We start from the raw sequence: 27,660 nt of genomic DNA on the forward strand, positions 1-27,660 counted from the left end.
TCCAGTGGTCGTAAACATATGCAAACCAACCATTGCAGATGGACATTAGTGGCATTCATGTATTAGAGCCATCTGTCTCTCTTGATATCCCTGGGAAAGATGATGTAGTACGTATGGAGCATACTGTATGTATGTTATTAGATACGTTACATACATACGTTACGTGATTGTATATACATGTACAAATTACGGAGTACTACACGAACATATAGTATGTACCTGTAGTAGGCACTGTACTACTTACTAGTGGTAATGTGTCCTCTAGATAGTTGAAACCTTCTTACAGCTGAGCCTGAGTTTACAAACCTCTTGAGACTTACACCGGCCATATCATTCTACCAGACAGTCTGGCTACATAGATCTCAGTGCGTACACTTGAGGAGTCAGATCCGTTTGTCACACGCAGGCCTCCCCTGTTATTATGGTGTACTATACGGAAGGGAAACACAATTACGCAATCGAACTGCTCGGCACTCCATACTAATACGACTCCGTAGTAAGCTATTATCCTGCATTCCCTAGAAGTGAAACTAAGAGAAGAGTTCCATTTTCCACACCCATCAGGATTTCACGATTCTACATGCGAACATATATCTTACTCTGCCGCATATAAGCATCGTAATCAAAACTACGCCTTTTAATAGCCCGATGCCGACGAAGCCTTGCCGTTAGCTAGAACGATGCCGGATAGTGCGTCTATTACCTCTATAAATCCCACGTCGCGATCTGTCTTCCCTCAGGGCCCCAGTTTCACTCTTGAGGACTTTTCGAGCCGCGATTTTATAGTCAAAGAATTCATCGAAGCGCTTTCTGACAGTGCCATTTCAAACCGTCGCTCTACGCTAGGCCCCACTACTGGGAATCAACTATTCGATCCCAAACCACTCATTCGGACCCTCGAACATGCACAGAGGAGACTGGCTGAACTTTCTGGTGACTTAGAGATCAAGGAGAATGAGCTTTCGGCTGCAGTCCGCCGAGCCGAGGCCCAGCACTCACAGAATATCAACACACTTGGCAGGAAGCTGAAACAGACCATTGAATCTTTCCAACAACTTGATACGTCGCTCAATGGTACAGGTGCTGGACCCGGGCCTACTGGGAGCGAACTTTCAGGATCTACCGGTAATATGGCTGTTGAAACAGGCCGGAAGCTGGAAGAGCTTGACCGACAAAGACGCCGAGCACTTGACGCCCACTTCCTCCTTGAGTGTTGGGATAGCGTAAGTAACAGGGGAGAACTTACGCTTTTGGAGAACTTGAGGAGATCTGGGACTGGTGAAGCCAAAGTTCGCTCCGCACAGATAGCGCGGCAATTACTGAGGATTAGCCAAAGGCTTGATCAGAAAAGCTGGAACAACTCGGGGGGGAAGAACAATGGGGCGTCCGGGCATGGGGCTGCAGAAGAGGGCACGGTTGAAGAGACGGGATTGACCAGACTAAATACAAGGGAGATCATTGAGAAGTTCTCAGAGACGTTAGAGAAGGATCTCTTGAAACAGTTCGACGACTTCTATCGTAAGGCAAATTTTGAAGGTATGAAGGATTGTGCAACTGTGCTCCAGGATTTCAATGGGGGCTCCAGTGTTATTGCTTTATTTGTCAATCAGCACCAGTTCTTCATCGACCGAAGTCAGCTGGTTACAGAAGAAGTAGGTGGGGATCTAGAAGCTTGGGAACAACTCGCAGACCCGGATTCGGAGCCTCTGAAGGTGGAACCTAGTCTTCAGTCACTCATTGACGAGGTTAAGGTCGTAGTTCAGGAGGAATCAGCTATTATAAAGCGAGCCTTCCCTTACTACGAACAGGTCCTCGGGAAGTTTTTGCAGCGCGTGTTTCAGCAATCCATCCAACAGAGACTTGAAATGGTTCTGGAGAAGGCTAATAGCATCTCATCTCTCGCCTTCTTACGCTCCCTACAGAGCTCTCGCAGTTATATCGGTGCTCTAGTGGAAGATTTAAAAGCTCATGGTCTAACTGAACATCCCGATACCATTTCCGCTCAGACGGCATTGATTCTCGATCAGCAGCTGGAGGATCTCTTCGTGCCATACTTTGTCGGTTCCTCTTATATCGAGAGGGAGAAGAAAACACTGGAGGAGCTGTACACCTCCTTGCTTTTCAAATTCACCACGTTCCATGCACGTAGAAAGAAGGCAGCAACTACCTTCATGGCATCTCTTTCGAAGTCAGGTACTGAACTTCTATCTTCTGCACGGGATGCGTACATAAATCGCCTTGAGTCCTCGGATTTCTCACCGACACAGCGAAGGATGTTACTTCAGGTGGCGGGCTTGAGGGATGCCAATGACCTCTTAAGACGAACTGAAATTAAACTTACTGAGGAGGATGGCCTTCCTAGCATATCACACGCCAAAAGAATGCTCAAATGGCTTGCTGAGGGAGTCAGTCGGGGCTTGGAGCTAAGTGTAAGCAGCGAAACCCCAAAGGACATGTTGGCTCTGTTGACTCTTCTCCTTTCTATTATGGGAGAAGGCTACATTGAGGTTTGTCTCGATGCCGCATTGGAGACAGCGACATCACAAGAATTAGGGAAAACGGAGCCTGATTTTGCTTACCTCCCAGCGGTCAGGAGCGCAATCGGCATTGCAAACTTGATGGTAATGTGCATAAACACATTACTCATTCCCCTAGCAACAGGGAGCATCACAGTTCGCCGAGAAATGGAAAAGAAGACAAACTTGACAACTATGCGAATCGAGGAGAAAGTAAATACGATTGAGCAGAAAATCATTGACGCTTCTTTGGTGTGGATTAATAAACTTCTTTCTGGCCAGAGGAAGAATGACTTTCGGCCCAAGGAAGGAGATAATGCAGCTTGGTTGGAGAAGCTGCAGACACCGGTTAGTTGGATGATCGCCGTGTGCTAGGATATGCAATACTAACTGACAAACATTCAGACTTGTTCTTCGATTTGCACCTTTCTCTCTCGTGTACATAACATGACAGCAACATCACTACCGCCTGGTGGCTCCAATCTGCGACAGTTGCTAACAGAGATAGCCATGGGGACCCGCAGCTTACTTCTGGAGCATTTTAAGCGCTTCGCGGTCAATGGACCTGGTGGCCTCATGGTCACTAAGGATATGACACAGTACACAGATCTGCTCAAATCCTGGGACATAGACGAGCAGGTCAAGGGCCCTGGCGGTGCGCTGGACGTCTTGCTGGAGGTTGGTAGCCTTTTTGTTGTAGGTTCTGAGGCTTTACGAGAAAGAGTTTGGAGTGGCGCTGCGAGTAGCAGCAGCAGGCCTGGGAACAATACCGGGACAAGTTCTGGGCGAGGCGCGGGAGGTGGACAAGTCGAAGCTGGCCTCAGCGTGCAAGAAGTCCGGGCTTATGTCTCTCGAAGAGAGGATTCCAACACAGCTGCGATGCAGAATGTCCTCAGTGTCCTTTGAAGGTAGCTTTATTTGTGGGATACTCCATTATTCTAGGGACTTCGCATGGCAGGTAACCTGACATGACTTCTTGTTTCAGGGTTAGCTCTTCTTGTGTTGGAATACTATTTTCAAAGGCTTGTAAACCATCTCTAATAATACACAGCAGTATCGCTCGACCACTTCATTTATTCCTGTATTTGTAAAATCTTGACGGGCCTTACTTCCATGCGCATGCAACGGGATAAAAACCCTTGCCCCAATTGTGTTATATAATGCTCTTCTATAGAGAGGATGAGAAGATGAGACTATTGTGTTGCTCCTATGCCCGCTAAAACTGACAAGGTTACCCGCCGGCGAAGCGCAGAGACGGATTCTCGAATTTGCGATCACCATGTCTAGGCAAGGTATACGCAGAATCATAGTTTCAGCCGTGGTCTCTGTTGTATTATTGTCGCCCTTGCACATGAGCATAATCTGCCGTCTCCTATAAATGTAGTGACTGGATAAAACGTACATACTGGAGAGAGATTTTCTTCTTCTTCTTCTATTTTATTTTATATCCCCCCCTACGATAACACCGACAACTACTAGTAGTGCAAGATAGAAAGTGTGCGTCGTTGAATACTTAATCTCACGTGCTACCTAAAGTATAGGTCTCTCAATTTCATCCTATCTACTTATAACACGCATTTTGTACCACACAACTAGACTCCCAGTTCGTTCAATCAAGTACTAGCGAGTCCCGACAATCACAACATAGCTAGATCTAGTGACCAGTTACTGGTTGTCTCCTCTCGCCCTTTTCTTCCTCTCTATATCTAGATTATCCTCTCCCATGTAACCTCCATTTCTCTTTCACACACAGTTAAATATATATATCTATATATAGCTTTCTTGTAGCCCGTTCCATGGGGGATGTCCAGTGTCTCTGGTTGACGCATGAAAGCTGCAATAGGAGGAGAAACAGAGTAGAGTATCCACCCTGGCGCTAAGAAGGAAGAGAGGTTTTAGCATCACAGCTATCACATAATCTGATTTGTTCTGCTGTGTGTGGATGTGCGTGCGTGTGTGCAATGTGACAACCCGGCGCCAAGAAAAGGTACTCCTGAAACAAATACCACGTAGGTACCATCCAATGACAAACCAGTATTGTTGGTTGGATACTATAGTTTGGTCACCACAAGCGGTAGAGTTTGACTTGGCCCATCCTCATAGGATGAGCTGTTCAACTATCAGTGCTATGGGCGCGCACGCGCGCGCGAAAGGATGAACCAACCAACATTGAGCCCTGCTTGCAATCCTCTATGTTAGTTCCCACTCACCCCAACTAAGTACCTGGTATGATTCCTGCGTGAGGGGGAAAAGTGGGGAATTTCTGATGAACCGTCTGCTGGTGGTCAATTTTTGCCGCTGGGATGAAAGAGGGCTCTGTATAGTAGACACTCTATCTGCCATTGGAGAACGAGGTCCCTCTCGATGGATGCTCTATAACATCACCGGAACATAATGGTTTTACTTTAAAAGGAATGCAAACTCCCACAATGTCATGCATGCTGGAGATTTTCAGGCAACTGGGCACGGGCTGCAGTGAAACATACTCATATATGCTGACTACCCGTATTGATAATCTGCACCCCTCCGTTGTACGGAGTAGGCCTGACATTATTGCTTATCTTGCTATTTGAAACTGCGTTGGGAAAGAAGCGAACAGAACAGAGAAGGGGAGGGGAGAAGATGAAAGCGGAACCACACGAGGAATTGGATTTTGAATCCCTGCCCCCAGCTTTGCAACGAAAGGTATGTGAAGAGAAGATTATTATTTATATTACTGGATTGAGGGATTATTGCGGCTGCCCTGACTTTCACCCCACCCCATCTGTTCCAAACTACCAGTATTTTTCGTATCTCCCCTATCCTTTTGTCAGCTCTCCTTTCCCTCATCCTCTTCGGTTTCAAATGGCGAAAAGCGCGGGACCCTCTAGTCATCATTCTAGCGTTACTTTAGGAGCAATGGTTTGGCCCATGTTCGGATCCTAGTTGCTATAGTCGGATGATTTGTGGATGGATTCCACTAGCGGCTCGTACTACTGGAGTCGAAATGTCAAACTATTATATATGGTGTGGACTGGGCTCTGGAGTCGCGCGAGGCTGCGAGCCATGGCTGCTTGGCAGTGCTTGCTATTCTAGAGAAATGGTTCCTACGAGCTCCACTCAGATCTTGGTGGCTAACGTGGTCTCCTTATCCTCTATCATAGTTCTTCTCCAATGTCGAACGCCTTCGTCTAGCTCATGGTGATCGCTGGGATGGTTTTCCCTATCAACGCCGCTTGGCTAAAGTGCCTCGCCGCCTCCCCTTTTGTACCCTTCAGGGTCGCTCTTATCCAACATCCGCAATAAAACCCCTCAACAAGAACAGGAAGTGCCACCCGCATAAGTCTTCCTTTCCAAACACGACTAAGAAGCTCCGCAAAGTCAACTCGCTACAGTTGGTCCATCTTGCCGCCCAAGTGGACTCGCGATGCTTTCATTCATTGCCGCCTAAAATCCAGCAGAAACTCTTCTCGAAAGAAGAACAGGATTGGTTTTACCGAGCGCAGTTTGAAGCTCGGTTCTTCGATGCTGCCGGTGAAGCGCCTCACCCGCTGGAGAAAGCAAGACATTGTTCCCGGCATCAACCTCCTGAAATTCGGTTCTCGGACGGAAACTCTATTGCGACCTCACGGTCATCCACATTATACTTCGACCTCTCGGATTCGGACCTGAGTTCTGATACCGACATGGACTACTCGCTTTGCGATAACTTCCGTTGGTTTGATGACAATGGAGATCTTGACCTAAGGCTGGACGAGTATCACGCGCATGTTGCTAAGACGTTGCCGAACTCGCCGCCTCGAAGGCGGCCTTCTCTTCGAACGGCACTGTCGTTTAATCCAGACGTTTCAATTCGACAACCAACATCGGCAGTGTCGCGTCAAAAAGCGCAATCCGCGCGTCGATCCTCGACGTTTCCGACAGCGCCGATGAATATCACGGCTCGTAATTCAAGTTCTCGACCGTCATCGAGCCAAAGTCAAACCCATGTGCCTCGATCTTCCACGTCCAGTATCGATCCATCAGCGCAATATTATCAGGACCCTGAGGCCCGCCTCAAATTGCGGGTTTACCTGGCCTCTCCGCAAAACTTTGATGAAGCTGTTGAGTTTGGTTTTCCGGCTCAAAACAATGAGAGAACCATGCCAGCCGAACGCAAAACGAAGCCTCCAATGTTTACTGGCACGTTCCTCGACGAGGAGGACACGTCAGTTTCAGACGAACGATGTGATAAGCGGATGAACGTAGCTCGACTCTCATATGTGCACAATTCTCGCTCATCAGACTCTGGACGCCCATATCCAAGGCACCAGTCATGGCTGCTACCTCCAAGACCTGGCAACCAGCAGAATACTGGTAGCAACCGCGAAATGACCCTGAAGATGACGCTGACGAGACCCGACCTTCGGACGACCGTGCCACCACCCAGGGTGGACCCACTGAAGCTGCCACTGGAGGATAGCGGTTCCCATCTATGGGGATCCTGTGAGGACGAGCAAGGGTTGATGAAGAAAATGTGGCGTAAGTTTCGGAAACAGAAATGCTGAGCTTTTTGTCCTTTCATAATTTCTTCTTTACTCAATGATTAATGATTCTTTGAACTTCTCATCAAACAGCACCCATTAGTATTGCTTGTAAGGCTTTCCCTAGCAGCCCAATCAGAAACAAGATACAGTACTGTACCTTCCATACTTGAGAATTCAGCAAACCCCCTCGGTAGCCACCGGTAACTTCAGAACAGAATCTAGCAAGTTGTTTTCTAGGATTGCACGGATGTTCACCCCATGGTTGAGATTTTATTATAAAATTAATACGTATCATGGATCGATACTGGATGGTGTGCTGCAGGTACTTTTAGGGTCAATCGGCAAAAATAAAAAAGCTAATGCTTCGATAAGCAATCTCTACACGTGACCATGCAGCTCCTCAGAGGCCACGCAGCTATCCACCACGTATTACATTCTTAGTTTGAAGCCATTCGCGTTGCGGCCCTGAAATTTTACCTATCTACTATCCTTTTATCCCGTACAATTTGGGTAGCGCGTATTCGAGATCGACACCATTCTTCCTCCCTCCCGCATCACCCAAACGTCATCGGAGCATCAGCTCCTCACAGAAGCATAAGCTCCTCGCCGAAACGTAAGCCTTTGTGTGCGTTGTTTCAAATGTTTCAAGAGTAGCGGTCATGATTTATCGATGGCTACTGCTGGTGAGCTGCCTGCTATTGGCGCTCCTTGCGCAGCGCGGTGCTGCAAAGTCAAGTTCGCCAAAAATTGCACCACCGACTAAGATCGATCATAAACCGAGCTCCCTCTTCTACTTCGAGGACACGGACACTGTTCTCATGAACACGGTCAATGGCGATCTGCTTCGGTCAGTCGATGCAGGCGAAACTTGGTCAGTTGTTGAGGGCGACGACGGTGGCATGAAACATCATGTTCTTTTAATCAGACAGCACCCATATGACAATAAGAAGGCCTACGCCTTGGGGCCCAACGGCCGTCACTGGGTTACAACGGACCAGGCGAAAACATGGGCATCGTTTAATATTGCCGAATTTCCCGCGATAAGGCATTACCCCCTCGTATTCCATGGCGGGGACTCCAGCAAAGTGATATTCCAGGGCGAGGAATGCGCAGGCCGGTATTGCATTGTGAGGTCATACTACACGACAGATGACTTCGCTACGGTCAAACTACTGCGTGAGAGCACTGGTGGATGTGCTTGGGCTGTGGGACACCCGCAATTTGCTGAAGATCTGAATTTAGCCGAGGAGATCAAGGACCGTTCGTTCTGTGTCGTCCCCGGTTTGAAAGTGCCGCTTCCACACGCCAATCGTCTTGTCTACTCTGATGACTACTTCAAGGGCAACGCTGAAGGCACGGAGACTAAGCTCCAAGAAGGGCGGCCTGTGTCAGGGGTCATTAGCACCGCTGCAGTTAAGAAATTCATCGTAGCTGCGGCCAAATCTAAAGGGACCGAAGAACTCGCGTTGTACGTGACAGTTGATGCTAAAAATTGGCACCGTGCAGAGTTCGATGGTCACCGAATAGAGGAGGATGCATACACGATGCTAGAGAGTACAAATTACAGCCTTCAGGTGGATGTGCTGACTAGTCCAAGAAGTGGCATGGGTGTGCTTTTTACTTCAAACTCGAATGGCACCTATTTCACCCGCAATATTGAACACACTAATCGTAACTCGGAAGGCATGGTCGACTTTGAAAAGATTGCCGGTATCCAAGGGATTGTGCTGGTCAACACTGTACAGAATCCGGAGGAAGTTGAATCTGGTTCCGCCAAAAAGAAGATTACCAGCAGAATTAGTTTTGACGATGGCAGGACATTTCAACCCTTGAAATCAGATGGGGAAAACCTGCATCTTCACTCTGTAACTGCGCTTAGAAATATAGGGCGGGTGTTCTCAAGCCCAGCACCGGGGCTAGTGATGGGAATAGGAAATACAGGAAATCATCTCCAAGAATACGCTGAATGCAATCTCTATATCTCAGATGACGCGGGAGTGACGTGGCGCCGTGCTATCAAGCATCCCCACAAGTATGAGTTTGGGGATCAGGGTGCCGTTGTTATAGCGGTGCGTGATGAGGGTAGAGTGGACAAGATCAACTACTCCCTTGATCATGGTAAGGAATGGGCATCTGTCGAGCTCCAGCATAAGATTTACCCCACAATGGTCACCACCACACCCGATTCCACTAGTTTGAAGTTTATTGTTGTTGGCTCCTTAAAGGAAAGTCAAGATGGTGAACATGTCATTTACTCGATCGACTTCGATGGTCTCCATGAGAGGAAATGCGAGGAGGATGACTTTGAGAAATGGCCGGCTAGACTGGACGAACATGGCAAACCCGATTGCTTGATGGGTCATAAGCAATTTTACATGCGCAGAAGGGCCAACGCGAACTGTTTTGTGGACGAGGAATTTAAAGACCCCCAGCCGATTTTTGAAGCATGCAAGTGCACAGCGGAGGATTTCGAGTGTGAATACAGGCGCACCGAAGATGGGAAAGGGTGTGTCATTCCCTCCCCACTAACCCCTCCAGAAGGCGAGTGCAAAAAACCTGATGATAAATTCATGGGCCCATCGGGCTGGAGGCTTATCCCAGGAGATGCTTGCATCCGAGATGGTGGCGAAAATCTGGACAAGGAAATCGAAAGATCTTGCAAGGACGCCAGTAGTCCATCAACTGACGGCAAAATCAGAGTGACTTTGCAGTTGCTCGAGGCAAGAGACTACGCGCAGTATTATTATCTAGAACGCCAGTCCAGTAGCTCCGGCAGTGACGAAACCATCATAATGCTAAGCAGTGAGCACGAAGTTTATGTGACGCATGATCATGGTAAGACATGGGAAAGGCCGCTTAAGGGAGAAGAAATTACCAGAGTCTATCTGCACCCGTATAGCAGCGACGTGGCTTTCCTTCTTACCGATGGCAAAGAGGGCTTTTGGACTGAAGATCGTGGCCATACTTTCAAACCATTTCAGGCTCCGGCTCCGCCCACTCAGGATCGCTTCCTTCAAGTTATGGCGTTCCACCCAGTGCACAAGGATCGGCTAATCTGGACCGGCGCCGTGGATTGCCACTCCGGTGACTGTCATTCGGACGCTTTTATAAAGAAAGGGCGTGGTAAGAACTGGGAACCTTTACTGAGCTATGTCCAGAAATGCGAGTTCGAAAGTAGAGAAACCCGGCCGAACAGTACAAATCTCGTATACTGCGAGCAATTTGAAAAGCAGAGCAAGAACGGTCGACTGCAATTGTTGTCAAGTGATGACTTTTTCAATGACAACGAGGTCCAATTCGTCGATGTCATCAACTACGCTACAATGTCGGAGTTCATCATTGTAGCATCGCGGCAGCCAGAAAACCCCGATTCACTGGTAGCTAGTACGAGCGTTGACGGTAGGACTTTCGCAAGAGCACAGTTCCCACCAAACGTTCAAGTGCCTGTTCAAACCGCCTATACCGTACTCGAAAGCTCAACGCACGCTGTTTTCCTGCATGTGACGGCCAGCAGCACAGAAGGGGGCGAGTATGGCCCTATTATCAAGAGTAATAGCAACGGAACATCGTACGTTCTTAGCATCAGTGCAGTCAACCGAAACAGTCTGGGTTATGTCGATTTTGAAAAGGCGCAGGGCTTAGAAGGGGTGGCTGTTGTGAATGTTGTCAGTAACGTCGCTGACGTCTCGAAGAAAGTGCCAAAAAAGCTCAAGACTATGATCACTCATAATGATGGAGCGCAATGGATGTTACTTCCCCCTCCAACCAAGGACGCGGATGGCAAGAGCTTTGGCTGTTCGGTCGTAGCAGGGAAAGGCACGGATGACTGCTCACTCCATCTCCATGGCTATACCGAGCGCAAAGATGAAAGGGACACTTTTGCTTCTGGATCCGCAATTGGTCTGATGATGGCTGTGGGTAATGTGGGTGACCATTTAGCCGGTGGAGATGAAGCGGATACGTTCATCACAAATGATGGTGGAATTAGCTGGAAGTCCGTCAAAAAAGGGAAATACATGTGGGAATATGGTGACTCCGGCTCGGTTATTGTTATTGTGCCCGAGTCTAAGCCCACTAAAACTATACACTATAGCCTCGATGAGGGCGATACCTGGGAAGAGTTTCAGTTTTCGGATGTAGAAGTGCGGATTAATGATATTTCAACCGTGCCATCCGATACCTCAAAGAACTTCCTTCTTTGGGCTAGACTATCGAATTCTGAAGTCCAAGATAAGTTCGCCACGTTTAACATTGACTTCAGCGGAGTCCGCCCGAGACCATGCTTGTTGGATGAGAATCAAGGGAATAGTGATGACTACTATATCTGGGAGCCAAAGCACCCTTTCCAGGAGAACAATTGCCTGTTTGGCCACAGTGAACAATACCATCGCAAAAAGCCGTCAGCCCAATGTTGGAACGATTGGCGAGAATCTCACGTTCACAGCATCGGAACGAACTGTACATGCACGAGAGCTGATTATGAATGGTAATTGTTTCGTTTATTCCTCCACACCTCCACTGATAATGTGCGAAGACTAACGTTGACCAGTGATTACAACTATGAGCCTCAGAGTGATGGTAGCTGTGCTCTCGTTCCCGGACTTCCTAAGCCGGATGCTATGGAAATCTGCAAAAAGGATCCTGACACAATCGAGTATTGGGAGCCAACCGGATACCGCCGCATTCCACAAACAACTTGCCAGGGCGGTCTGAACCTGGACCATTTTGTCTCCAAACCATGTCCTAACAAGGAGGAGGAATATAAGCAAAAGCACGGCATAAGTGGCGTGGGCCTGTTCTTTGCCATCGTGACCCCCCTTGCAGTAGCAGGAGCTGCTGGTTATTATGCCTATAGCAAGTGGGATGGCAAGTTTGGGCAGATTCGCCTTGGCGAATCTGCCGGCACCTCGCAGAGCTTCCTGTCCCGAGACTCATGGTTAGTCACAGTGCCAATTGCGATTGTGGCAGGCACCGTGGCCGTTGCTAGAGCTCTTCCGCTTCTAGTTACGAGTTTGTGGCGGGGTGCCAGTGGATTTATTCGCCTTGGACGGGGCAGGGGTTATTCAAGGCCCTACGCATCTCGCGGTTCGTTTGCAGCACGCCGAGGCGATTATACTAGCATCGTCGACGATGAGGATGAGCTTCTCGGCGTGGAAGACGCCGAATTGGATGAAGATGACGAGGCTTGATCGTTTCCTTTATATCTCAATGCTTTCGGTCAATTCCTAGGTGATTCTACGATTTATGTTATAAAACGGAAGTAGTATGTCTTGTATACTGTTATGAATCTATAGTGTACGGTTGTGGGCTCCGCCGTATCCATGATTTTAATCAACTCTACACTAGAGAAGATCGCTCCTTCCTCTTCTGTTCCCTCTTTCACCTTTCACCTTTCCCCAAATCCCCCTTATCATTAATTCTTAGACGGATGACGAACCGACAGAATAAGAGGACAACCTGATTCATCCGATTTAGCGGTCTTGCGTGACCTTGGGTTTCTTAATAGCATATTCATGTCTCCGAAATGTGACATCTGGGAGCATAATCGACAAGATGATGCCAATCGGAAGCTCCGCAGCTTCTTTGATTGTAGCAGCTTAGTAGTCAAATATCTTATCATTCGAAGCACGTCTTCCTTATGGCGAAAAGAGCTTCTTGGTCGACCATGATAATTTGACCTAAATTTTAATACGACATGAGGTGGCCATTATGTAGGTCCACGCAAACTGGTTTCTTCCCTTAACAATAGTGACAGAGACTCTCTACAACAGTGCCGTTATATGCAAACCTCTTAAAAGGCAACATAACAGAGTAGCCTTCAGGGGAAAACCTAAAGAACTTGGAGGGAGATAAATCGCCGTAACTACGAAGACTGTACCCTTTCCTTTGAGAAATCCTCCGGTCCAAACGAGTCGGGGAGAAGCTGCAGGAAGAGCGTGAGTCAGTACCAGTGGGTGTGTCACGTTTCCAGTGAGCATTTGGGTATGAAAAATAAAAAAGGCGACACGGTAGGAACCATCTAACAAAAGCGGTCACGTACCTCGCGCATTGTCTTGATAGTGTAGGTTCCTTCAGAGCCATACATGTAAATGGGGAAAGAGGGAGTCGTAAATTCGTTCATGCTATACAATTATCGTCAGCGGTGTAAACGATGCTAGCAAGAAAGCATCAATAAAATACTCGAGAGGGTCATGGTGCGAGCCCTCATCATGCCAGTCTGCCGAAGACAGAATTGAAGCAAGCAAAGACAAGACTAGGAGGGTACGAACTTACAACTGTCTACACATGCCGCACGGGGAGGCTGGGGGGTTACTATCGGTAGCGACAGCAACAGCTTTGAAGTCATGATATCCAGCGACCTGCAAAGATCATCTTGAGTGAGCGGGGAAATCCCGTGTAATTCACGAGGAGGCTAACAGGGTTCACAACTTACAACAGCAGTACCGAAGGCCACTCGTTCTGCGCAGGTGCCGACAGGATAGGATGCGTTTTCGACATTGGCGCCAACGATGTACTCACCAGACTGGGTGAGAATACATGCCCCGACGCGGAATTTAGAGTACGGGCCTTTAGATACACTTAGAAACTGGAAAGTGCATAGAGCAGTGGCAACGAGTAATGAAACTCTGTGATGCATTAGTTGCGGCTGACTTACAGTAGGCCGTAGCTTTAGCAGCGATCGCCTTGGAGGCAAGGGTCTGGAGTTCCTGGGTAGTAAGAGAGGGTTTAGAAGAAGACATGTTTAACAGCGCCTGAAGTATCTCATTTATCTCAGTGGGAATGAGCGACAGGTCAGAAGTGTAAGTTGAGTTATTAAGAGGGGAGGGGAGGGGTATGAGTTCGGCCGTGGAAAGAAGCTCCGCTATCAGGATGATGTCGTTCGGCTTGCAGCTAGTACGGCCCATACCCCACTTACGGTTATGCTGGTATCATCGTTTGGGGTGATTTTCAGATATGAGATGGGCGAAGACTATGGAACTATGTAGGCAATCAAGGGAGTTCCCTCGAAAGAGAGCTTCAGGTCTCGGTGCACGTTTCAATGCATAAAAATGTTCATCAGTCGGCCCTTTGTTTTGTTTCTTATAACGAAGATATGAACTAGCTATACAAAATATCTAGGACGTGGCGTGGGTTCATGAAAAGGAAAGAAGAGTAAAGATTATATGAACATGGAAAAGGCTTTTCGACTGTCACGCCAACGCCCGATGGGTTCTCTTGGAAACAACAATAATGCAATTGAGGGGTCAAAAAATACTCTAGTTGCAAGAAAGAAACCCCTCCGTAACAATGGACAAAGAATATAAAAAAGAATAAAGAAAAAAGAAAAAAGAAAAAAGAAAGAGAAGAACATGGTCAGAGGTATCATCCGATATAAGAGAAGAAAAAATGAACGTCTAATGTAAAGCAGGTTATGCGAAATAATTTCGTAGTCCTTCGTACACTGTAAATATGAAGGCTGAACTGGGTGCTGATCGCGCGCAAGTTATCCCGCAGCCTCGGTACAAAGCCTTGAGCCCTTGTTGCTTCCATAGAGCCTTGCCGGCGCCCCAGAAAGTTTGTCGTTGACCATTGATGGAGCCGTGAGTTATATCTTCTGTTTGCATACGGGATTTGATTGTGTCGGCCGGATAGAATAGAAAATTGTAGCTTATACCAGCTGCTGCACCAGCAATCATTTGCTGATAAAGCGGGAGAGAAGCCGATTGATGCTCTGAACTGTTTTTTGAAGCGGATGTGGGATATGCTCGGAAAAGCGCTGAGACCCCTTCGTAGCCCCCAAACCAGGCGGCACCTCCACCAGTCTCTCGAATGAGAGTCCCCAACTGCCCTCGCCAAAATCCCAGGATACCATCTTGACGGAATATGGATGCGACCAAAGCGAGTGGACTAGCAGCCCTCGTATTGACACCTTCCAGAGGTACTTGCATTTTGCACTTGATGAGTTCAATGGGAGTGAGAGCAAGTGAAGTGATGGACCCAGATGCAGCGCCACTGACCAGTAGGGCTGAGAAGGGTAGCGGGTCCGTTGAAGAGTAACATGTTGACTTTAGGACATCTTGGATCATGCGGTAGCTCCAGAACAAGCAGCTATTTTCTATGGCAGCGCCGGCCATAGGAGCGCTGAGACCTCGATATAACCCTCTAAAGCCATCGGCCTGAAATGACTGCCGAAAACAGTCTATTGGCCCTTTGTATCGAAGCGGTAGATGGTCGGGTTGAGATTGCAACCGCACCTTCACCGTGTCAAAAGGGTACTCGATGACTTTTCCGGCCATTCCTGCTGTCTGTAGGGGATAGTTAACACAAGCAGCGTTCTCTTGAGCGCGGTGGGCAGGATTACTTACGGACCCGAACATTATATCCTTAAACGCCTCAACCCCCTGATTGGGGGGAAGTGTAGGGAGCTCCATTGACATATCATTCTTGATTGTGATCGCATGTTCTGCAGCCGCCATGGGGTTGAGGAGGTGATTTATGTCTGGTCCAACCAAGAAAACAGTAAATGGAAGGGGAGAGATGAGAGGGGGAGAGACGAAACCCTATCGGCAGGACATTGTATGGTTCCGTGTAGAATCGGAGGGAAAGAGTATTTAAGGTAAGATTTCGGAGGGAGGAGGAGGAGGGGGCGGTGTGGTGTAGTAATCAACGAGGGGTTTCTTCTAAGTCAGCCCGAGCCCACGCGCGATAAAATCAGCAAGTGAGCATCGCCTGCAGATGAAAAATGAAGCCAAGACGCGGGATTTTGGGAACAGTGGGGAGCTTCTGCAGCAGTGGTGGTGATAATTTCAACTAGAACAACGACCGGGTAAGGATCGTGGCTGGCAAATCCCTCATTGCAGACGTCAAAGTGGGCATCGGATGAAGACTTCTGCCGAGATCCGTTTATCTGATCGGTCTAAGATAACTTTTTCCTCAAAATTTCGATTGCCGCAAAGCGGCCAGTCCCTCCGCCGAGGAAAACCAAAATTATATCAACCGCTCTCCATCTCTCACAGAGCCCTTTTCCGAGTTTCGCCTCTTTGCGCCGTTCTACTTGGTCTACAATTTTCCTTTCTTTGCCGGCCATGTCCTCCACGGTATCGGCCACTCCGGCTGATCCCACAAAGGGTATGCGTAAAAACGGTATGTAATAGATTCTCGCTCCCCACTTATCCCACTCTGCCCTGCTAATTTTTCCTGCCTTGGACCCGCAGGAAAAAACTGGCACGATAACAAAAAGCCGTTCCGTCCTAACGCTGGTCTGACCTCGTACGAAAAGCGACTGGAGGCTCGCAAGCACCAGGAAGCTGTTAAAGAACACGAAAGAGAACTCAAAGAAGAGAAGGAGGCCGAACGGAAGGTATGCGGAACGAATATCATTGAGCATCGGGAGCTTTTATGTGCGAGCTTACTGATATTGTTGCACAGGCGCATATCCAGAGAATCAAGGAGCGTAGGGCTGCAAAGGAGGAGAAGGAACGCTACGAGAAGATGGCGGAGAAGATGCATCGCAAACGTGTTGAGCGATTGAAGCGTAAGGAAAAGCGCAACAAATTGCTCAACTCGTAATTGTGGTGGGAAAAATTTCTTCTTGGTTTCTTCTTTTCCTTTCCTTTTGTTTTTCCTTTTTACCCCCCTTATCACCACTACTATTATTTTTGCGCCGTATTATCATCGTCACCGCATTCATGATTTGTTCGGCGTGTATGGCGGGGAATGCGCTTTTTCCTTTATATTCGCCGCGTTCTTAAATTTGACTCTTGGGCAATACAAAGACAAGGCTTACGATGTGAGTCATTGGTTGGATAGTGATACAAGGAGTTGGGCGTATGATATTTGTATGTACATATGTATCTATCCTTAAGATCAGGATATTTGCTGTTTTTCGGTTCTCGTGTTATGTACAGTTAGACTGGACTAGATATAGGTGATCCGATTTGTCTCTCTATTCCCTAGATATGTTTCCGTGCGTAACCATTGCACTTGTATAAATGAGGCCCGTTGATCCTTTCCAAATTCTAGGAGATACGTACGTATTATGACACCAGCTGGAAGGCAAGCGTCGATCAGTCTTGGCGTCGTGTTATGTATGCATAATCACATAGCGAGGTTGTGGGTGACACATGCAAGTATAGTTTCCCATCCTCCGTACTGTCTTTACTTTCTGGTTATAAGTAACAGGGATGGTGGTGACGCGGAAAAGAATAAGAAAAAGAATAAAAAAATGGAGTCTTCACTGAGAAACCCTTTGCCTGCGTTGCTGTCGCCATCCAGACAACTCTCCGCTTCTCATCCTTTCACTACCCATGGCTCCAGTACCGCCGGAAACCACAAACCCACTCCCACTCCCACTCAGATCCCGCCCAACGCCGATGGACCATTTACAGACCCCAGAAACGGTGATTATGTTGCCTGGAACAGCAGCCGAGAACCACCGGTGCTCCAAACACATCATGACCGTAACGATCGCGAAAACGCTTCAGGGGCGCCTCGAGAAAAACATCACCGCCATTTGGCCTTTGACCCTGCCAGCTTAGATCCTACCAAATTCAGGCCACGTCATAAGCATAAACATAGCAAATCCCGTGACGGGCGGTTCCCTCGAATAATGAACCCCATCGCCTCCTCCGCTAGTACCAGGGGCTTGTTGCCCCCATGGTCTGGTGGTCGCGAGAAGGAAAGCGATCTCGACGATGGACTCGCATTACTTAGACCCGTGACAAGGGAGACAACTCGGTCGCGCTGGGGATCTGAATCTACTACGGGACTGGGTACTGGTAGCAGGAAAGGCAGTATATTCGATGACATTGACCGGAACAATCACCTGGGTCTGATCAGACGACAGGAGGTACGCTCGCTAGACGACTTGGAGCAAGTAAGATATAGAAGGAAACAGGGGGAGCGGTAGGTAATTTTCTGTCCTGTTCGTTCCGGTTGATCTAACGGGCTCGCTGGCAGCTACTTACGATCCGCTTTATCGATGATCGGCACCCTTGCAACAGATATCACTCGCAGGCTCGACTATACTTACTATAATCTGTTGGAGAAGCTCGCCGCTCTCCACGTCACGATTGCTTGCTTCCAAGAACTCTCTGATTCGACGTCGACACTCCTCACAGACTTTGAGCGAGAGACCACTAACCTGGACCAGGACACTCGAAAGCAAATTGGGGACCTCAAAGACTTTCAGCCGCAGATACAGAAGATCGAGGCCTTGGAAGAACGTATGAAGGCGGGAAGAATGAGGGCTGAAGCGCTTAGCTGTAGGCTCGAAGGAATGCGGAACGAAATTGACCGCTGGGAGAGAAAAGAGGCAGAGTGCCAAATACGAATCAGTCGCCGCCTCCGTATATTTTGGGGGTTGATCACAGCAGGAATTCTCGCTCTCGCCGTAGCTCTTATTGTCCAAAACTGGATTATTTCAGAGTCGCCGGAGTCTGACATGACCTCGCAAGCAGCGACCGTGACAAACAGCTCTACTGAGGCCCTTGTGCACGAGCAAGAAAGTGGGATCCATTGGCTGGCCACAGATATTCCTGAAGATAGATATGCGCTGTCTCAATATTCATCGAAGCTAATCTCTCGTCACGATACCCGCTACGCTACTGACCCGGTAACCTGGACGTCTGCTAATCCCGAGGATGCGAGGGCTACTGACCAAGATCGGTTGAGAATTTTCGACGAACTCTGACAAGGCGATATTCCCAGAGTCCTAGAGCGCAACGGGATACACATTTCTTGTCAAGGCCAGCCTTGAATTCCTTTGACAACCTATCGAGACTTTTGTATAATATTGACACGATACCCAATATGCAATACTGAACTTGTACATTTATGCGCCTACGCTGTCAACCAAAGATAGTTCATCGTTGGCTAACTGCTTCCCTTCTTTTTCTTGTCCTCAATGATTTCAATATTCGCTTCTGGTATTTCCTTCCCATAGACCTCCAATAACCAGTCCTGGACATCATCGCTCACGTCACCTTGTACTGTAATTTCTTCATTTCCCGCAGCAGATCGTGTCACTGAAGAACCAGTTGCAAATTTCTTGCCAAGCTCCTTGGCAACCTTCTTATTTTCTAAACCATATACTTCCAAGCCTGCGATGACTGTGACGTGCTTGCGTTTGTTCCGTTCAACACGTTTGATTTGAACCTTGGAGGCTGCCTTGCGCTCTGCGTCGCGTGCTTCTGCCAGAGCAGCTTTTGCCTCCTTCTTAGCAGCGTCCTTCGCTGCACGCTCCTGGGCAGATATAGAAAGTGTCGATAAATTAGCGCTGATGGCTTCTGCAAAGGAACACAATCCTGTTAGTCTGTTCTTTACTACACTATGCTGTAGTGATGTTTTGCTGTACCTTCAGAGTGGAGTCGTTGGTACAGTTCCGGTTGTTTCTCTTTCAGCCATTCTTCGCATTTCTTCGCTGTCCCACCAAACTCACAGTACTAGGAAAATCGCAAGTTAGTCAAACTGCAAGTTATGGTATTTCCTGCCCAACAACCGGTGCGGGGCAAATCCCCAAAAAAAAAAAAAAAAAAAAAAAAAAAAAAAAAAAAAAAGCGAAGAAGAAAAAGAAAGACAAGAGAACAAGAAAGTTTATCGCGACGGATAAAGAGATTTCATACCTCCGGAGGCAGTGTGCAAACTGTAAATCGGATAAGTCAGTGATATCTATTCACAGTCCCTGTATTGCGTCACGCAGAGTAAAAGAGGCGACTCACCCCCGCAATAGACAACATGGCGGGCCTGTGCTTCAACAGGGCCAGATTGCACTACTTCGGCCATTCTAAAGAGTGGGTATTGTGTTCTCTTGGATTTTTCCTGGGTGTATGGGCAACAGATTGATTTGCTGGTAGGTAGAATCAATTATCGAAACCCAAGCCCAGAGTACGCGATATCGCCGCGGGGTTGGCCTTGCCCGTCGCACTAAACTTCTTGGAGTATAGATCTACTCCCTAATCATGTGATTCTGAGTATAAGAGAGTACATACCTGATTCTCCTCTTGACATCTATCTCTTCTATCAAGCTTTGTAGTATTACACTGATAGATGTATGTTATATAGTAATGCATCCCCTCAAACTTCTACGGTAGCAGCACGATTGATCCGCCAGAAGGTGAAAACCTTAGCTTCTGAGTAGATTCAATTGCCAGATGGCCTGTAGGTTGTGGATAGGGAAAACCAGAAAAGAGGATTCTCCCACGAATCTTACAGTGGAGGGTGAGGGGCGCGATAAAAACCCGAGATGATCAAAGAGCGGATCGAAAAAGAATTGATATTGGGTAACTTGATGAAAGTATTAAACGAAGCGATTAGCTGTGCAGTATGTATAGGAGCAGGCATATTAGCACTTCTGGCAGCGTTATAATAGTCCGATGCCTATATTAGAGTCTGAGGTGAGATTCCACCTGTTTCCAAAGAAAGGTCTATGCCTATAGTAAAAAGATAACCAACAAGAGGATCACATTATGTCTCGAATCACTTCAGCTTGAACCCACACTATAGAGCGGCACCCGGGCAGAGCCATTATCATTGATACTTAGGTGTTATAGATTTCTGAATTGGGATCAAATCCCCATAAGCTACTGCATTACAGCACTTCTGTCCTAATCACTAACGTTCAGAATCCTAGCCAACCAGGAGCCCCTAATGATAGTAGTGACCCTGCACATTTTCTGCCTAGAGTAAGATAAAGGGCAGTAACGATTATATCTGTCCCCCAAAGGCGAGATAACATCTGGAAGGCAGCTACTCCTGTCTGAGTCCTGACTCGCACTGGTCATCAGATGAGTCATAAATTTTGTGTAAAGGTCAGCAACCGCGATTTGATGAAGACATATATGACATGGTTAACGATATGAACCTCGACATATGCATCTTTCGATAGAGGAAGAGGTTGCAATAGAATAACCGCCATTTATCAAGGGTCAGATACAGCACAGCTTGTTTTAAGCTAGGATTGGTCCAATTGAAAGAGAGTTGCGAGTCATTTTGGGAGTGATAGGACCGTTGTCCTTTTGATCTAGACTGTCACATCTAGAATCAGGATCGAATGGTCCTTGAAAGGTCGAGCCACATACTTGTCAATACCTGCTACACAGTAGGAGTTCGGTCCGCTGTGCCAAGGGAGGCGGCCAAAATGCTTCCAAGAGGGACCTCCTCAGTCAAGGGGGAAGGACATGAGTTGGTAGGCTGTAGAATTATTTTTGGGCTGCCTTGACACAGGAGTTTCTCCGCATCCGATCCTTTCCGTTCGCAATCAAGATTCACCCAGGTGAACAGCTGGCAAGCCCTAGGGGTTAATGGGTGAGCCATCTTAATCAGGAAAGGTTAACAAGGAAGGGATGCAGGAGCACGGGCGCCAGTTTTTGGACTCAGAACTCCCGTGCCGGGCTTAGGCGCCGTCAGTGCTTCGGTGAGTTGAGACGCTCCTTTCACCCGATGATCGCAAGGCCGCGCGGACCGTTACTAGTACTTTATTCTACATGCAAAAGTCGTCGGAGCGTTAGTTTGGTGGTGCAGAGGTGCCTCACGCTAGGACATAGATACTAAGAATCTAAGATAGTGCTGGTAAGATGATCGACAACGGACACAGATATCGTCCTCACCTCATCATGGAAGATCCACTCAACTAACAGGATTAGTACGTAGTTAGTATCTACGTTAGCCAGCCGTTGCTGCAAGTGGAGTCAGAACGAGGTTGCACTGAACCAGATTATTGGGCTAACGAGGAAGGGGTGGACTGATGTATCCCTCAGAGCTTCGAGGGATTTGAATGAAAGATGACTCTTGTTATCCCATTCTCTCGCCAAGCTGACGTAGCAAGGCCCCAAGGTTGCGTTATCTACGGGTAGACCAATGCGCACAGGCGAACACACTGTATACACAACAGTTACCTCCTTTTCTGTTCCTCTTCCGAAGTGATTTCTTGAAAGCCAAAAGAAAAGAAAAGAAAAGAAAAGGAGAGCAAAAAAAAAAGGGAAAGATCTCTTGTCGGAGAATTTATGTACTCCGTACCTTTGGAATTGACCACTTGAATCCTATCGGTCTGACATGCATTAACGATAGTACATAGTGGTACTCCATCCAGAACCCCACCTCCTGTTTCTCATCGCCTTAGGGCTTTCCGACAGCATCGAGAGGGACTCAATCCAGAGAGCAATATGATAGATGAGAGAAACAACGAACGAGACAGAAAAGATAAGAGAAAAGAAACGGATGACAACGATGACTCGGAAGACCTCAAATCGTATAGGTTAATGTCCATTGCCACTTCATCTGCGTTTCCTCGGTCCGACAAACTTTGACACTGGACAGGCCTTTTTCTTTTACCTGTTACCTAAAAGAGGAAGTCTGTTTGTCCATCACTAAAGATAGTAAAGGAATGACGAGTGGAGTGATTAGCAGCGCTCGGATCCTCGAGCCTAGATTTGAACTTATCGGTGGTTATGTATGTTTGTATGCATGTACTGTAACCCGTAAATGAAGTGTCTAGGTAGATTACTAGTATATCATGGATTGTACAAGGTGTTGGAATCAACCAAGATGTTCTTGACAAAGATCCAACATCATATGAGAGGGATGTTCTTTTGCCACCCAAAGACTTGTTTGTATCGGGAAGATCAGGGTCGTCTTTCTTTCTTTCTTTTATTTTTTTTTGTGAATGGCTTATTACCTATCTAGTAGCACATATTACCTCGAAGGAAGTCCTGTATGTATCTGCAGGTTGTCAACATGCGACGCCCATGCATTGGTATTGAGTTGACCTTCCGTGTTGCTCCGAAGGGAAGAGAATAAATAAAAAAAAAACCCCTCAAATGACTACCAAGAGGTATTTTGAACAACAGAAGCGCCTCTCTTAATTAATTTTCTTAGTGTATAAATTACTAAACAAAAGGGACTCCACCATTTTTGACTTCCGTCTAATCAGTGGCTAGGCCGTTTGGCCGGTAGTCGGAATGAACATGAGAGGTTCATTTTTATCTCAAAGCCGAAGATCTGGAATCTGAACTATCCAAGACGCCCCTGCAGCCATCAAAAATTCCTCTCCTTTCTTCTTTTTTTTCCTTTTGTTATCTTTTTGTAGCTTTTCTGTGTGATAAAGGGAAAAAAAATTATATCTAAGATAGCACTTCCACAAGAAGCCAAAAAAAAAAGGAATAATCAAGCTATTGACAGTACAACAACTGTTGAACAAGAAAACGATTTACCAATGACATTATAGATTCACAATCATGATATGGTTGATTGCGTTCCAGACAAATCACCGTAGCCTTGAAAAAGATTAGGTGTTGGCCCTAAAGTTAAGGTGGTGCAACGCACGTCCCATTTCGCCATCAATACGGACTACGTATAGATTGGGGGAGGGGCAAAGAGAACGAAAAAAAAAAAAAAAAAATAAATAAATAAAAAAAAATAAAAAAAAAAGAAATCGATTTAGATATATAACATACCTAATAAATCAATGGATAAAGATATACACACCCGAAACAAGAATATGTACAGGAGGATGATCCGCAGTAGAAGGGAAGTCTAAAAGACCGAACTAAAAGGATCTAGACAGTGTTCTATTGAGGTTCACACAAGAGCCTGGAGGTTTCTCCATGGGGTTTTGATCCCAGTGGTGAAATGACGAGCAAATCCAAAAGGTCTGGACAGCTAAACTCCACCTTTAAAGGTGTGGTTTAAAAGAGGGGGCACAAATCACGCTTCTCGCGGTGGAGCCCCAGTCCCTCCGTGCTCCAGCCAATAATGTCTTCCCCTGCCGCCGTTCAGGCGCATGGTAATGAAATACCAAACCCTGTAAACTTACGAGGAGTTAAGTTCAACTCGTCCCTTGGTGGCAACCTTGCTCTTTTTTTCTTTTTTCTTTTTTCTTTTTTGTCTCACTCTGCGTATGTACATTAGTTTTATAGGTACTTCCCTTCCCTTTCCATCTCACCTTCAATACCTGGTTATAGACTACGATGTATATGTATCTATGCATGTATGTACATTCAAACACATCATTTCACCAAATCTTGTCCTCCAACTTCTTTCCGCTATTATCGCGCCCCAATCAAAGTATCTACGACTACCTCCGAGGTGGTATTACTTCATTGGCTTGAATTCAAGCTTGGTAGATCGCCGCTTCCGCTTGGAATGATATTATAAGATCACTACCTCATTCTTCCTTTCTTACTCTTGAACCTCCTCTCCCGTGAGTACTTCGATTCTCTTTTGGAATCATCGATTTATCTCTCAATTTTTATACTTTCCCTGCCATTTCCGTTCAATGATTTCCTTATATTTCTGACTAGATCGACTGGGACACAGAATAAATTACAATTCCATACATACATTCCTTACTTGAACGGATCCTCCCTCCCCCCAAAAAGGTCTTACCCAAAAGGCCCGCTGATACCTTGGAAATCTTAAAAAAAGGCACCCTCTCATTCATCGAGCTTGCTGTCCCGAGCCATATCTACCTTTGAGCTATTCTTGATCTCATCTTCCGGATACGTGCTTCTCCGCCCCATTAAGTTCTACGCCATCTCTTGTCTCAAACATGCACGTCTGGTCCTGAAACCTCTCATTATCTTGTTGATCTCTCGTACTTCGTCGTGGGCCTCTACTTGACATCCTGGCAATCTTGCCCTTTTATTCTCCCCTCATTCATAATCAGTAGCCTAGTCGGCGAAAGAAGCAACGAGGAAGGGGGAAAAAAATCAGACCGAGTTATTGCGCATTATATTTAACTCCAATGATTACCATTTGCCCGTGAAGATGGCTGCCGTGCTTCCCGCCTCACAGGAGAGGCACTCGCGACTTTCCCCCGATCCTCTACGGTGCCCTATCGCTCAAAGATATTTCTTGGATGACTCGGACGTGATTACAGTAAAGTCGCCTGCCAATGATTACTCCCCAAAAGATTGTCCGAGTCCAACTGTATCCTCGGCGCTTTCTCCATTTCCCCATTCTCCCGATTTCGCTGGAACGGCTCCTGTTCATTTACTTCCTCCTTCTACAACCCTCAGTAGCCTCTCATTCTGTGTACGTGATGGGCAGGATGATGATGAAGATGGTGTTGATGAGATAATACTGCCATCATATGACGCAGGTCCATGTGCCCCGAAGCTACCTGAAGCTCCTAGCGAAGCCTCGACCGAGTCCTCGACAGACATACATCGTGTGAACTTGCCGAGACCGGCCGACGACAGTTCGATTGAAGAAGAACCATCGAGACATGTTGATTACCTTGCCCATGAGTGGAAGGAGGAGGATATATGGGCCTCTTGGCGATATGTGGTTGCTCGACGAGAAATATACGATCACGGCGTGAGGCTAGAGAATGCGTCGTGGAGGACTTGGGCAAAGCTGAAGTTGAACAGGGGAACAGTATCGCCGGAAACCCTCAACTGGTTAGTGCTTCAACCGGCTTTCCCTTCTCTCTCCCCCTTTAATTTCTGTGTTTAACCATATGCGTCCAGGCTGAAGGACTATGACGTGACCTGGTTGTATGGCCCGTTAAAGTCGTGTAGGAAGCGCAAGACTGTCTCTAACGTCTCGCCACCCCCAAGCCGCCTTGAAACGCCTACGGATAGAAAGCCGATCCTCAAGAAAAGGACGGCTTCTGAAACAATACTGCAGCGTTCCTTGTCGCAGCATACTCTCCTACAGCATGCAGGCGCCATTTTGAAGGCACAGGAAGCGGAGGTCAGCCGTAATCGACCGTCCTTCTATCGATACCCGTCGAAACTGGGACAAACATTCAGTCAGTCTTCTGAGGGTTATTCGCGAACGTCCTGCACGGCCACGCCAATCAACGGGTCTTCGGGAACAGGCTCACCCTGCGAAAAGCGTCATATACATTTCAACAACGAAGTAGTGCAGTGTATCGCAGTGGAGGCAAAAGATGATGATGACGACGATTGGCCCGCAATGAACGATGGCTCATCTTCGGAGGATGGCGTTGTCATGATGAGACGGGGCTCATGGCAAACCTCGACAAGCGAGAGGAGTACTACTCCGCGAAGCAGCTTTAGCAGTGACAACAGGACCATTGCACCACTCCCATCTACCACACTCAAGTATCGGGGCGACACCCCGGAGCCACCGGTGGATTCCATACTCAATCGCTGGTCCGGTTACTTTACATCGTACTCTTCTCCCTCTATTGAGACAAGCCAAGCCTCAGAGCTGGCGGCGAATTTCTTTCTGGACGAAGCGGACAACGATCTAGATTTCAATTGGGAGCCCACTCAAAGATTACACGACTCGACGAATCAAAATCGACCTTGGTTTGTTAACCCTGAAGACGATGCGGAACTTGACCGACATTGTCTTTTATCTTCGGGAGTTTCATATGATGATGCGGAACCCGCCAATGCCACTATTTTTGATCGAGTAGTCGACACCGTCAACACTGCTAAAGACATCGCTCATGTAATATGGAATGTGGGCTGGCGGCGATAACTGGCCTTGTACCCGTCAACTCGAGGAGAATGACGATCAATTGACGTCGACGTCCTATCTTTGGGGGATATCTCTTTTATTTTCTCTTTCACATGGACTTCGGATGGCTAGGCTGGTATCCTATGGCTTTTTTTCGGAATGCGATACACTGACTATTGGCGTTACAGCGATTTTCTTTCCCTCCTCCTCTTTTTCTATTTTATCCCTGTCTCTTTCTGTGTCCTTTTAATCTTCTGAAAACACCGGGTGTGGGCGTTCTTCGGAGCATATAACGTATGAGCGGCAATTGCTTCATGTCTCTTTTTACAGGGAGGGCTATTTTCTGGTTAAAGAAAGTTGATTTTTTTTTCTTTAAATTACTGCTAAGTCCTGGGGCTACATTGATTGTTCCTCCTTACTCAGGGGAGACCCGATACATGATTAATGACCAATATATACAGAAGAATTCTATGCGTGAATGTGATCTTTTAGAATATAAAGTCTGAAACAAGGGTGATTGATTGACTGGACAGCAATCTCTAGTGAGGACGGGATGGGAATCACTTGCAAGAACCATCTCTTCAATCCATGGATCATGTTTCTTCGTCCAAATCGAGGCCCCTGCTGCCATTGTCTCGTTACCCTGATATATGGATCGTAGTTTCCCTTCTTGTTTGGACACCCTCATGCTGGGATTTGTGGAGATGTCCAGTTCCCCTTTTAAGGGATGATGTGCGGCGAGCCGTGCGGGAGGAGACCAAGAATACAGACCCTGAATTTGCCCTTTACAACCGCCTACAGGTGCGGGGGTGCCACGGGCTTTTGGCCGATAACTGGAAAGACGATGTCAAGGCACCGCTGGGGAACCCAGGCAACCCGGGATGAAGCTTGATAAATGAAACTTTGTGCTAATCTTAAACGAAGCACATTTGGTTCGACCCGGTGCCAAGTGGCCCGAAGCTGATTCATACGCTGTATGGCCGAATCTGATCGCGTGGCTGTCGCAGCTAAATCTCGCACTATATTGGTGCTCCCATACAGATAGGCGATACAATGTATGGGAATGAGAGGTCGGGCATCATCCTCTCAAGAGAGGCTTTGCCTCGAGTCTCTCAGCATTGTGCGGAATAGCCGATAGAGGCGGAGAAGGTCACCACGAACACGTTGGGCGGGGAACTGTGCGTTGCGTAAAAATCCTCTATGACGTAGATGTCCCACTGCTCTGGTCA

General features: G+C 47.3%; 9 protein-coding genes across 9 annotated transcripts; 7 read left to right on the forward strand and 2 right to left on the reverse strand.

Annotated features, from left to right (window-relative positions):
• Positions 1–680: 680 nt before the first annotated feature.
• AO090010000771 (exocyst subunit SEC10) lies at positions 681–3,422 on the forward strand (the record flags this gene model as incomplete). The annotated part of the gene is made up of 2 exons (XM_001827669.1): positions 681–2,864; positions 2,922–3,422. 2 exons carry the CDS (start codon positions 681–683, stop codon positions 3,420–3,422), a joined length of 2,685 nt encoding a protein of 894 aa, XP_001827721.1.
• A 2,759-nt stretch (positions 3,423–6,181) lies between these two features.
• AO090010000770 (uncharacterized protein) lies at positions 6,182–7,042 on the forward strand (the record flags this gene model as incomplete). Its single annotated transcript, XM_001827668.3, has 1 exon — positions 6,182–7,042. One exon carries the CDS (start codon positions 6,182–6,184, stop codon positions 7,040–7,042), a length of 861 nt encoding a protein of 286 aa, XP_001827720.3.
• A 638-nt stretch (positions 7,043–7,680) lies between these two features.
• AO090010000769 (vacuolar protein sorting/targeting protein 10) lies at positions 7,681–12,210 on the forward strand (the record flags this gene model as incomplete). The annotated part of the gene is made up of 2 exons (XM_001827667.1): positions 7,681–11,507; positions 11,571–12,210. The coding sequence occupies 2 exons, from the start codon at positions 7,681–7,683 to the stop codon at positions 12,208–12,210; spliced, it is 4,467 nt and encodes a 1,488-aa protein (XP_001827719.1).
• Positions 12,211–14,430: 2,220 nt separating this feature from the next.
• On the reverse strand, positions 14,431–15,477 carry amcA (putative mitochondrial ornithine carrier protein AmcA/Ort1; the record flags this gene model as incomplete). The annotated part of the gene is made up of 2 exons (XM_001827666.3): positions 14,431–15,306; positions 15,367–15,477. 2 exons carry the CDS (start codon positions 15,475–15,477, stop codon positions 14,431–14,433), a joined length of 987 nt encoding a protein of 328 aa, XP_001827718.1.
• A 609-nt stretch (positions 15,478–16,086) lies between these two features.
• Positions 16,087–16,570, forward strand: AO090010000767 (CGR1 family protein; the record flags this gene model as incomplete). Its single annotated transcript, XM_001827665.3, has 3 exons — positions 16,087–16,144; positions 16,216–16,361; positions 16,430–16,570. 3 exons carry the CDS (start codon positions 16,087–16,089, stop codon positions 16,568–16,570), a joined length of 345 nt encoding a protein of 114 aa, XP_001827717.1.
• Positions 16,571–17,225: 655 nt separating this feature from the next.
• AO090010000766 (uncharacterized protein) lies at positions 17,226–17,909 on the forward strand (the record flags this gene model as incomplete). The annotated part of the gene is made up of 1 exon (XM_001827664.3): positions 17,226–17,909. One exon carries the CDS (start codon positions 17,226–17,228, stop codon positions 17,907–17,909), a length of 684 nt encoding a protein of 227 aa, XP_001827716.3.
• Positions 17,910–17,981: 72 nt separating this feature from the next.
• On the forward strand, positions 17,982–18,692 carry AO090010000765 (uncharacterized protein; the record flags this gene model as incomplete). Its single annotated transcript, XM_023233497.1, has 1 exon — positions 17,982–18,692. The coding sequence occupies one exon, from the start codon at positions 17,982–17,984 to the stop codon at positions 18,690–18,692; it is 711 nt and encodes a 236-aa protein (XP_023094325.1).
• Positions 18,693–18,874: 182 nt separating this feature from the next.
• tma22 (putative RNA binding protein Tma22) lies at positions 18,875–19,783 on the reverse strand (the record flags this gene model as incomplete). The annotated part of the gene is made up of 4 exons (XM_001827662.3): positions 18,875–19,287; positions 19,356–19,443; positions 19,624–19,643; positions 19,720–19,783. The coding sequence occupies 4 exons, from the start codon at positions 19,781–19,783 to the stop codon at positions 18,875–18,877; spliced, it is 585 nt and encodes a 194-aa protein (XP_001827714.1).
• Positions 19,784–24,763: 4,980 nt separating this feature from the next.
• On the forward strand, positions 24,764–26,452 carry AO090010000763 (protein phosphatase regulator REG1; the record flags this gene model as incomplete). Its single annotated transcript, XM_001827661.1, has 2 exons — positions 24,764–25,398; positions 25,468–26,452. 2 exons carry the CDS (start codon positions 24,764–24,766, stop codon positions 26,450–26,452), a joined length of 1,620 nt encoding a protein of 539 aa, XP_001827713.1.
• Between the last annotated feature and the right edge of the window lie 1,208 nt (positions 26,453–27,660).

Source organism: Aspergillus oryzae, chromosome 8 (assembly GCF_000184455.2).
Source record: "Aspergillus oryzae RIB40 DNA, chromosome 8".
NCBI lineage: Eukaryota > Fungi > Ascomycota > Eurotiomycetes > Eurotiales > Aspergillaceae > Aspergillus > Aspergillus oryzae.